The sequence below is a fragment of the Sporothrix brasiliensis genome (assembly GCF_000820605.1).
Source record: "Sporothrix brasiliensis 5110 chromosome Unknown Cont21, whole genome shotgun sequence".
NCBI classification, from domain to species: domain Eukaryota; kingdom Fungi; phylum Ascomycota; class Sordariomycetes; order Ophiostomatales; family Ophiostomataceae; genus Sporothrix; species Sporothrix brasiliensis.
In genome coordinates, this window is record NW_024467140.1 from 2,607,983 (window position 1) to 2,618,596 (window position 10,614).

The 10,614-nt window shown below is 56.7% G+C and overlaps 5 protein-coding genes across 5 annotated transcripts; 2 read left to right on the plus strand and 3 right to left on the minus strand.

The window, feature by feature from the left end:
- Positions 1–800: 800 nt before the first annotated feature.
- On the minus strand, positions 801–1,943 carry SPBR_05099 (uncharacterized protein; the record flags this gene model as incomplete). The annotated part of the gene is made up of 1 exon (XM_040763376.1): positions 801–1,943. The coding sequence occupies one exon, from the start codon at positions 1,941–1,943 to the stop codon at positions 801–803; it is 1,143 nt and encodes a 380-aa protein (XP_040615786.1).
- A 2,363-nt stretch (positions 1,944–4,306) lies between these two features.
- On the plus strand, positions 4,307–5,485 carry SPBR_05074 (uncharacterized protein; the record flags this gene model as incomplete). Its single annotated transcript, XM_040763351.1, has 1 exon — positions 4,307–5,485. The coding sequence occupies one exon, from the start codon at positions 4,307–4,309 to the stop codon at positions 5,483–5,485; it is 1,179 nt and encodes a 392-aa protein (XP_040615787.1).
- Positions 5,486–7,835: 2,350 nt separating this feature from the next.
- SPBR_05310 (uncharacterized protein) lies at positions 7,836–8,504 on the minus strand (the record flags this gene model as incomplete). Its single annotated transcript, XM_040763587.1, has 1 exon — positions 7,836–8,504. One exon carries the CDS (start codon positions 8,502–8,504, stop codon positions 7,836–7,838), a length of 669 nt encoding a protein of 222 aa, XP_040615788.1.
- Positions 8,505–8,653: 149 nt separating this feature from the next.
- Positions 8,654–9,521, minus strand: SPBR_05231 (uncharacterized protein; the record flags this gene model as incomplete). Its single annotated transcript, XM_040763508.1, has 3 exons — positions 8,654–8,755; positions 8,877–9,077; positions 9,426–9,521. 3 exons carry the CDS (start codon positions 9,519–9,521, stop codon positions 8,654–8,656), a joined length of 399 nt encoding a protein of 132 aa, XP_040615789.1.
- Positions 9,522–10,054: 533 nt separating this feature from the next.
- On the plus strand, positions 10,055–10,471 carry SPBR_05401 (uncharacterized protein; the record flags this gene model as incomplete). Its single annotated transcript, XM_040763678.1, has 1 exon — positions 10,055–10,471. The coding sequence occupies one exon, from the start codon at positions 10,055–10,057 to the stop codon at positions 10,469–10,471; it is 417 nt and encodes a 138-aa protein (XP_040615790.1).
- Between the last annotated feature and the right edge of the window lie 143 nt (positions 10,472–10,614).

Consider the following 10,614-nt stretch of genomic DNA (forward strand, 5'->3'; position numbering starts at 1 on the left):
TACTCAATTTGATGCAACAGTGAAAGGCACCAAAACGCGGCCGGCCTTATTGCGGTGGTGTTTGTGCCATCTGGCGATGTAAGTAGAATGCATCCACAGTCGGTGTAGATTGTGCAGGACCATGTGTTTTGCGAAATACGAAACTTTTGTCGATGTGATGTTCATGTCAATCGCCAATCTTCGCATGGATCGTCCCATCAATTCGCATTATCCACCTCCCAGTCACACGTCTTGGCGTATATGTAGAATCGAAGGATCTGCATTGTGGCGGAAAGCAAATTAACCTTATGTCGTTATGAGTACTTTTGTGTTATGTTCTCCACCGCTATTGTTCTTGGCAGGGGAAAAAAATGGACAAACGTGCAGTCACGGTCGATGTGAGGACAATGCGGCCGAATGGTCGCTGTGTTGGGACTTGCTTTGTCGTAGAAGAAATGTTTCGTATTTTTATGCAAAAGGCTACAAATGATGACAAAGGAAACAAAGCCCAGAGAAATGGGTAGAAGAGAAGAATGACGAAATGAAGAAATGAAGAAAAAGCCCAAGATAGAAAACCCAAGAAAGAAGACAAATCGAACTGAAAAAGTAAAATATAGAAAATGGTAGAAAATGATAGAAAATGAGAACAAAACAAAGCAAAGAACCCAGTCCTCAACGCCCGGTCCGTGGTCGTGATCTGCGTTGCATGATCCGATCCATATGACTCCGTCTGCCGGTGAATTATATGTTACACGCCAACCCTTGGTTCGTCTTTTGTGTCTTTGTATTCTTTTGCTTCCTTTGTGTCGGGTGCATCGCCCTCACTTAGCCGCCTTGGTCTTGCTCTGCAGCTCGACAAAGCTGTACCAGGCGGCACCGGCCAGCGACACGAGCATGCCCATGCCGTTGGTGAGGCCGATGGTGACGTTGAAGAAGACGATGCCCAGCAGGACGGTGAGGCACTGCTTGACGTTGCCGCAGACGGTCATGGTGAGGGCGCCGGCGGCCTTGTTGGCGGTAAAGGACGAGACGTTGAGGGCGAAGGCGAGCACGCCGTTGCCGAGCAGGGCCAGGGCCATGCTGGCGGGGGAGTCGCCGACGGCGCGGGCGACGACACGGGCGGCGACGGCGGCACTACCAGCAGGGGACGAAGCCGCCGCCGCCGCCCCCGCAGCGCCTGCCATGGCGCCCGACAGCTCGCCCGAGGCCCAGGCAATGAGCAGGGCCTGGAAAAAGGCGAGGGGCGACAGGCGCAGCAGGGTCTCCATGGGCGACAGCTTGAGCGAGCCGGTCATGATGCGGTTGGTGGCAATGGTCTTGGCGACGGCGAGGACGACGCCCAACAGGGTCAGCAAGAAGCCGGCGAGGGTAAAGTAGTACTCGCCGTAGGTGGTCATGCCGACGCCGAGGACGATGGGGACGAGCGACAGGTAGGTCTCGGTGGAGTAGGCGCGGCCAAAAAACACGCGGTAGGCGGCGACGGTGATGACGGGCGTGGTCGAGCGCATGATCTGGTGGAAGGGCACGGACACCATGGCCAGCGACACGTTGGAGATGGCAATGTTGACGGTAAAAAGCACGGAGAAGGCCAGCAGGGTCATCTCCTCGCGCCAGTCGAGCTTCGTGCGCGTGATGGTGCCGCGCATGCGCAGGACGTAGCAGCCGATGGAGGCGGAGCCGGTGTGCAGCGCGGTCAGGAGCCACGGGTGCGGGAACTTGCCCAGGATCAGCTTGTTGTAGATGGTGAGGGCGACGTTGCAGAGGAAGTAAAAGCCGAGCTGGGCCAGCTTGGCGCGTGTCGACACGGTGTCTTCGACGGCCAGCGGCTGCTGTGCCGGAGCGCCGCCGGCGACCAGGATGCCGTCCTTGACGGCATCTTTGCTGTCGAGGAGTTGTCCCTCGAGGTCGAGGTCGAGGTCGAGGTCAGGGTCGTGCTGCGGCACGAGCTGGTGTGTTGACGGCATGGCGGCGTGGCGGAGGGGTGGCCCTGGATGAGAGGAGAACAAAAGGAGAAAAGAAAAAGGCAGACAAGGCGAGCGTGGCCGAGGAGTCAGGAGGCCCTCGTAGTATCACCAGATCGCGTCGATGCCGTCGTTTTCGTTTTTCGAGGTCGTGTGGTCGGGAAAGAGACGTCCGCACAGAAGGGGCAAGAACGATGGGCACGGTAAAAGCTCAGAGTCGCGGCAGGCAGGAGCACTCTATTTTCCCGTGGCACGTTTTGTCGTCGTCGTTGCGCGCGTCGTTTTTCCAGTTTTCCAATTGTCCAGTTCTCCAGGTCTCCAGTTTGTCGTAGGGTTGCCAGTGACCTTTTCACGTCGGTATCTGCGCCCCTTTTCCGATCGCTGGGCAGACGGGTGCTTATGTGTCTGTGCCTGGATTGGGGTGTTCTTTCGTGTCTACTTAGTGTGTATTTAGTGTGTGTTTTGGGGCCGATTTTGGGCGGATTAGGGCGGATTAGGGCGGATTAGGCCGGTTTTTGGTGTCGTTTCTGCTGGTGTCCGATTTGGCAGCGTTCACAACGGCGTCGATCATGCCTCTTCTGCCTCGTGCGGTTGCGACGGCCTTTGCTGATGTTATTTTACTTGGACGCTACGAATTACAGCAAGGTTGTCATGCTGTTTGGTGCAGAATACGAGCATCTGTGTACGCACGACTGGACAACGCCGTCTTGGCTGTGATCCTGCGCTGGGATTGTCATTGTCTGTAATTCGTATTGGCTGGGTGGCCGGATGGCAGATGGCTGGATGGCTGGGGCTTTGGATTGCCTGGTTCGCCGGGATGTTTCTTGGCAAAGGATATCATCATGGGGCTTTGTGCGTTGAGCAGCAGGGGTAACAGCAAACGGGCCAGCGCTGGAGGGATTATGAGTGAGAGGGGAATTTGCAATGTAATTCGCGACACCGGGAGGCAATGCATTGCGTTATGCGCGTATTCTGTATTGTCCATTCGACTCTGTCGGTTTACTCTGTCTTTCCGTTTGCGTTGCAATCAGTGTCGCGCAGAGACTAGCAAGACAACCGAGACATCAGCCAGTCTCCCAGTTCACTGTGTGGTTGTCGTCACCTAATCTCGGGCTGCGTCGTCAGCCACCAGCCCCTTGGCCCCTATTTCGACGGAGCGTCCTCTCTTATGCCTTGGCCGTCCCCTTTGCTCTGCTGCCCTGGCCGTCCCCTTTGCTCTGCTGCCCTTGTCAGTCCCGTCACCGCCCCCTCCGCCCCTCCAATCTGCAGGCGCACGACGTCGTATTGCAATGGCATGCTTGCCAAGACGAGAGTCGCTGTCCTGCGCGGTCCTTTGCGGCGGGACACCGTACGGTGTCGACGGCAAAGGCAAGGTGAAAACGACGAATTAGTCTGTAACCGAAAGTTACTTTGTAGGAAATGGATCCATGCGTGACCGTCGCCTGTGGTGACTGCGCGGAGGCTGTGAATGCCTCTGGTCGAGTCGTGACTGGAATGCGAAATGTACGATGCTGCGTATGCATTCGGCAACGCCAAAGCTGGTGGTGGTTGGCGGGCAGATGCTTCAGGCCCTCGCAGCCACTCAGCCACTGATGATAACCGAGACGACCTGCAGACCGCCCCGCTGTCTCGCTGTCTCGCCCCTATTCCCGGTTTCCCCTTTCTGTTTAGCGTGCTTTATCGTGCCTTGGCAGATCTCAGTCTGCTTCCTCTTCTCTGCTTCTCTCTCCATCGCGACGCATTAGGCAGGCGCCGCTTAGTAGTATGTAGTATTGTGGACTGGCCTTGCCCGCCAAATTAGCGCAGACGGGCTCACGCGCTCACGCTCACAGGGTTTCCGGCGGTCCCTTGGGCGTTTTTGGCAGGCGAGTTGTATGGCTGTCGGGCTGTCCCTTCCTCGCCTGTCATATGTCGCGATTTTGTATTTTTGCCGTCGAGGGCGACTTCCTTCCCGCTGGCACGTTGCCTTGCACTTGCCTTGCACTTGCTTGCACTTGCTTGCACCTCGTCCCGTCACTCGTTTTTCCTCTTTACTCTTCACTTTGAACTTTGACTTGTGCCTTTTCTTTTCCTTCGTTTCTGTGTGTCGCCGGTCTGGTCGTCGCATGTCGCCGTTGCCGTCATCGTAACACGCTCGCCGCACACCGCACGCCCTTCTCGTCGCTCTTTTGTCACTCGTTTAATCTTTCATACTTGACTTAATACTATTGGAACACATCTTGTTCGCCTTTTGGTTTTTTGGTGTTTTTTCCTTCTTTTTTTTAAATTGTTTGTTTCTCATCTTTCGAATATCACGACTCTACCTCTACTGTACGACGACGACGACGACCACCGCCTCCCCCTCCTCCTCCGCCACCACCACAACCATGCGTTCCCCGGCCCTCTTCCAGCGGCTGGTCATTTTCGCCTTTGTCTGCACGCTGCTGGTGGCCCTGACAGTCTACCAGCGCGACCGTCTCGCGGCTGGCGTCGGCAGTGTCGTCGACTCGGTCAAGACGGCCGCCGACTCGGCCAAGGAGGCCAGCAAGAACATTCCGATTCCGTTTGTGGGCGGCAAGGACGGCGAAGACAACAACGGCGACACCACCGACAATGCCACCGACAATGCCACCAACGAGGACGGCGACAATGACGCCAATGACACGGGCAGCACCAACAACGCCAACAGCACCAACAACACCAACAACACTAACGCGGCCGATGACAACAGCGACAAGCCAGCGCCCCCCGACAAGTACATCTCCGTCTGCCTGGCCGTCAAGGACCAGCGGCTCGACCTGCCCGAGTTCCTGCGGCACCACTACTACAACATGGGCGTGGGCCACTTCTTCATCATGGACGACGGCTCGGAGCCGCCGCTGTCGGAGCTGACCGACGAGGAGCTCACCATCCCGCGCGACGCCGTCGAGTTCCACTACTTCCGCCCCGACCAGCACGTCAAGTGGATGCAGTACACCATGTACAACACGTGCAAGAACGTGGCGAGCAACCACTCGTCGGTCAACACGACGTGGATGGCCTTTATCGACGCCGACGAGTTCATCGACGCGCCCGGGCCGCAGACGCTGCGCGAGGTGCTCGAGGACTTTGGCCGCATCGAGGCCATTGGCGGCGTCGCGCTCAACTGGCGCGTGCACACGTCCGGCGGCCACCTGACGCGCCAGCCGTCCGTCATCTCGGCCTTTACCGAGTGCATCTACGACGACCCGGCCCACAACGGCAACGGCACCAACAACCGCCACGTCAAGTCCATCGTCAAGCTCAAGCACATGGTGCAGCCGCGCAACCCGCACTCCTTTATCCTGACGCCGAACCACTTTGCCGTCGGCGAGAACGGCGACGTCGTCGAGAGCCACCTGCGGGCGCCCATCACGCGCGACCGCCTGGCCATCCACCACTACGCGCTCAAGAGCAAGGCCGAGTTCGAGGACAAGATGAACCGCGGCAGCGGCATGTCCCACCACAACGGCTGGAGCGTGTGGGACGACTACGAGACGATGCCGCACGAGCCGTGCGAGGAGATGCTGCGTTGGGCCAATACATGACGGCAAGAGTAGGCAGGGAGCAGGGCAGTGGGCATTGTCCCGCGTATGTTGTATGTCGTAATTTGTACATTTTACTTAATACCAGCGTTTGATAAAATACAGCCATATTTCGATATTTGATATTTCGATGTTTCGATATTTCGATATTTTCAATATTTTCAACCCATTACTGTCCAGTCTTTACCGTACCCAGCCACCAGAATACCTTTCCCTCCCTCATTTTGCCTCTCTAAAACCGGGTCGGTGGGATTTGCGCGGCCAACAAATTAACCCCAAATGAATGTGCGCGAGATGCGCGAGAGTGGGAGTGGGGATGTCAGATGTGGATTGCAGTACAGCGCAATGTCCATCCCTTCTGTTTTATTTCAGGCGGGAAAACAAAGCCGTCGATCACTTTTGATCCCCCTTTCTTCATGGGACGGAGGGACGTTTTCCTGGTGCCCATTTCCTGGTCGTCTCGATCCCTTTAATGAACGACCCCCCCTGCACCCCTTATTGTTCCTCGTCGACTGTCCTGACGGGATCCTCCGTTTCTGCAAAACCGCTCACAAGGCCAACGATCGTACCGAGTCGTTGGCCAAGAGCACAAGGACATACCGTCACCAACGTCCCGTTTACATACTGTGTAGCATAACGAAAAATGTCGAAATCCAAAAGGAGCAAACCGCCAGAAACGGGCCAAGGAACAGGGGTCGATGACGGAAAAGAACAGGGGTGCGACGCACAGTCGGCGAAAAAAAGGCTTGCTACGAACAGCGGCACACCAATGACAAGGAAAAAGAGACAAGCGGCTCTGGTAAATTGCGGTGGGGCACGCGCGACAAAGTCTGTTCGTTCTTGGCCGTTCAAGCAGCCATACACAGTAGTGTCCGTGATGACAGAACGCGGAACCAGTCAGGGCGTGAGACTGCGTAACGAGTAAAAACTGGACTGGCTGCAACCGCTAACTCGTAGCGTTGACTGTTGACAACGGTGTGAGTACCAGGAACCTTCCAGTAAAACTATTTGGCTTTTAATTGTGGAAATAGCAAAATGTTTAAAGTGTGGAGAGGTACGAATTATTCAGGAACGTAAAACGTCCCAGTTGGCCAGTACCCATCAAAGTGATGTACTTTGTTTGTCGTACATCGTAGGTCTCATCAAAATGGGCGAATCGGAGAACGGGAGAACGACCGACTGAGTTACGGCTGAAGGACCTCGTATCCAACTTGGTCGTGATTCTTGTGGCTGCCGTGCCAAGACACACAACCAGATCCTGAATACGCCATGTGAGCATGTCTGGATTGGTGGGTGTGTTGCGCCAAGATAAGCCTGCAGAGCGGTGAAATGGGCGAAAAGAGAAGAAAAAAAGAAAGAAAGAAAGAAAGAAGAAAAAAAAAAAAAAGAGAACGGGGGCCACAGGATTACGAGGTTTGTCCAGTGCCAAGAACTGCCAGGTTGTTCGCTGACGGACTGCACAGTAATTACCTACTGTGCTTGCTCGCACCACCGGATTGTGACAATCGAGGCTGAATCCCGCCAAATGTCTCAGCTCCCAGAAATGACGACAACGTCCTGCTAAGAGACATCCTCGATCGTCAGGTATTGCCGTCGCCGCTTCTCCACTGGAATTGGGAGTCGAAACGCCGGTTCCGGCAGAGTCAGACCTGTCAACTTGCGCGGCCCGACAAGAGCACGAGAACGCCACTCCACTATCGTGTACGGATGACGGCATATTCCTCGTATCCAGATGAGAGACAACAACTGGAATGGCAGCATGTCGGAAATGTCTTGCTGTCGGGCTTGTCTCACGTGATACTCGGTCAAGGCAACACAGATGAAACTGGTTTTTGGGTAGTCATTCCTGTAAATAAGGTGAAAGGAAAAATACGAAATAAATAAATAAAAAGAAAGAAAAGAAAAGAAAAGAAGGCAATGAGACTGCTGAAAGCCGACCAAGTCGAACATGGCTGAACCCCTGCCGTCATTCCAAGGCTTGGTCGGAGCGACAATTGACTCTCCTTGACCCTCCTGACCCTCCTAAGTCTCCTGACTCTCCTGACTACCCTGACTCTCCTCTGGCTATGGTTTGTTAAACGTCGCCGGATCACTGGAGGCGGGCCGTTCCACGACAGCACATTAATCTACTTGAGCAAGCCGCCACCAGCCTTACCACGGCTCCGCCAGAGATGCCACGCGACACTGTGGACATCCGTGCCCATCGTTGTGTTATTCCACTTGTAGAATACGAAAATGGTGCTGAGTAGAAATCTTGAAATGGAAAAAGAAAACAAAAAATGTAGAAATAAACGAGGCCGGGCGGTGTGCAGAGCAGGTCATCACCAGGCGTTCGCCCATCCAGCGCATCGAGTTACACGCGCAGCGGCTTGGCAACACGACGCACCGCCGGTGTGTCGTCTTGGGCGCCGGCATCCAAAGCGTCGATGATGTCGGCGTTTTCCTCGTGGTCCCAGTCTGTGGCCCAGTCGTTGTTGTCGTCGTCGTCGTTGGCCTCCACGTCGGCCTCCACGTCGGCCTCCACGTCGGCATCCGCGCCCGTCGCCCGCTTCGTCGGCAGCGCCACGGCCTTGCCCTTGCCGTCCTGGATCGACGTGACGTGCGACCACGGAATCGTCCCCAGCGCCGCAAACTCCTTCTCGTCGGCGTGGCCGTACTTTTTCTGGACGGCCGCGTAGGCCGCCGCCACGTCGGTGAAGATGCCCGTGATGCCCGCCGTGTCAATCGTGTACACGTACCCGGTCTTGCCGGCCTTCTTGCGCGCCTGCGCAAGGTCGCTCGACGTCGACACGTAGGGGTCGCGCGACGGGTACTTGAGCGTGCCCTCGACGTGCTGGAACACGGTGGCGGCCGGGTCCGGGCCCAGCCGGTGCGACGCGCCCTTGCTCTTGAAGCCGCCGGCCGCCTTGATGGTGGCCGGGTCGCGCGAGTCGCCGCGGTACAGCGTGGCGGGGATGGTGCCGGCCACGCCGGCCACCAGCCAGGCCAGCAGGCCCAAGACAAGGAGCGAAATGTTCTTCATCGTGGCGGTGGACGAGGGTGAGGGACGATGGTGAGGGACAATGCGCGAGTAGAGGAAGAGTGAGCGTATGATAGGAGTTGGAAGTGTGCTGTGTTTGCTTGCCGGTCTATCAAAATAACATCACGACGACTCTGGCGATGCGTCGTCTTTTATATCTCTTCTCCTTCACTCGTACGCCGGTCATTGTCAACGTCGCTCTGCTTGTGCTCAGATGTAACAAAGGTTGAGAACTGAGGGCTGACGACTGCGGACTGAGGACTGAGGACTGACGACTGACGACTGACGACCGCTTGGCCCACGGCCACACATAAACGTCTCTGGCACGTATCGTACGCCTCGTAAGGCCAAATGAAGCATATACACAGTGCCCACCACATCGGAGCAGGCCGGTGTGTCGTTTCGGCCAGCTGTAAGCATCTGGACCATCGGGTCGCTGCGTGCATCGGCATAATAAAGGACGGCAGAGTCCACGATGGCACCTCGCGTACAGTTCAGAGCCAGGAGCCTTGCCTTTACGAATATGAGCCAGGCCTCCGTGCCGCGGTGCAATGCATCACGATAGTACCCACGCTCCTTTGCTGCGAGGAGGAAAGAAGATGCACACATATCACGTCTTCGGTTCACATCATTCGCTGCAATACAATCAAAGTCAAAGGGTGTTCACGATGCTGCTCTACAAGAAACAACAACGCACACAACGCACACAACGCCACAATATGTCGTATATGTAGGCGACGTATGTCCGACGCAGGCGTTGCCCATCACCGACATAGTTCCGGTACGCGAGAGGCGCATACCGTCGCAACTCGATGTTAGTCCACTGTTTCGTCAGTCTCGGACAGTGTTGGTCGGCACAAAAATAACAGACGGGCGGCTGCTAATGAGCAAAGCCAAGACTGTGGCTCTGGAGTGGATGCACACTTGGTGGACCGGTGTTCCGTATTCGGCGTCTTGGGTGACGACATTCGTGGCGATGTCGTGGTCCATCGGATCAGACAAAAACCCGTCCATAGCCATTGTCACGATACTTGCAGACAATGAGTGTCGTTGCCACCTGCGTCTCCCGACCCCAACTCACTGCGGTCTGACCGGTCCGTTCGGGCGAATGCTGTTGCCCCGTTGACGGCTGCATGTCCTCAACGCCATTGGTTGCATCGCATGACGCTACGCAGCAGCGTGTTGTCGTACGCGAGCAAACGCAACAGACGACGCAGAGTATAAAGTGCGGCCCATCCCTCGCGTCGCTTCTTCCTTTCTTTCTCACGCTCCACCAGTCCTCCCGCGGTGCTCGTCCTCCCGCCTTTATATTAATACACACGAACCCGGTCCTTAAAGGGTGCAGAGACGACAGACCGGCCAGACCCCTCCCAGCCGCGTCTCGACTTCAGCCCCCCAATTTATCCTTGCGAGCGGTTCGCATATACAGCGGCCCGCGTCGCCCATCGACCGCCCATAGACCGCCCATAGACCGCCCACAGACCGCCCGTTGCATCGCGTACACGTGCATCCATCTCGCCTCCCGGACTCCGCCAGAACCGGACTTGACAGACATGCCCGACATGCAGGAGCCCATGTCCGCCGCGTGGGGCCTCGTCCTCAGCGCCGCCGACTGGGCCAAGCTGCGCGCCGGCCTCGCGGCCCGCGACATGGACGACCGCTGGCGCTTTGTGGTGGACGCCGCCGACCGGTCGGGGGTGGTCACCATCCATGTGCGGCGGAGCTGGACGGGCACCGAGCTGTACGCGCTGCACGTGCAGCCAGGCGTCGACGGCGCGCCCGCCCGCGTCGTGGCCATCACCTGGGAGCAGAACAAAAACGGCATCCTCATCACGGAGGAGCAGGCCAAGCTGGAGGTCGCCGTTCTGAGCCGGTCGCAGCTGGGGTGCGACTTGGAGCGGCTGCCCGACTACGATCCGGACCTGGTCTGGAACCATCCGAACGCGCGGCTCGACAGAAACATCAATTGAGGCGCATCGGTAGGGGTGGGGACGACGCATTCAATACAGGTGTATATACGCAGACACTCGGCACATCGTACGCCATTCCGCCATTCGTCTTGCACGGTGCGTCGTTGGTTCTTTTTTTCGAAGACTCTGTTATACAAAGTTTA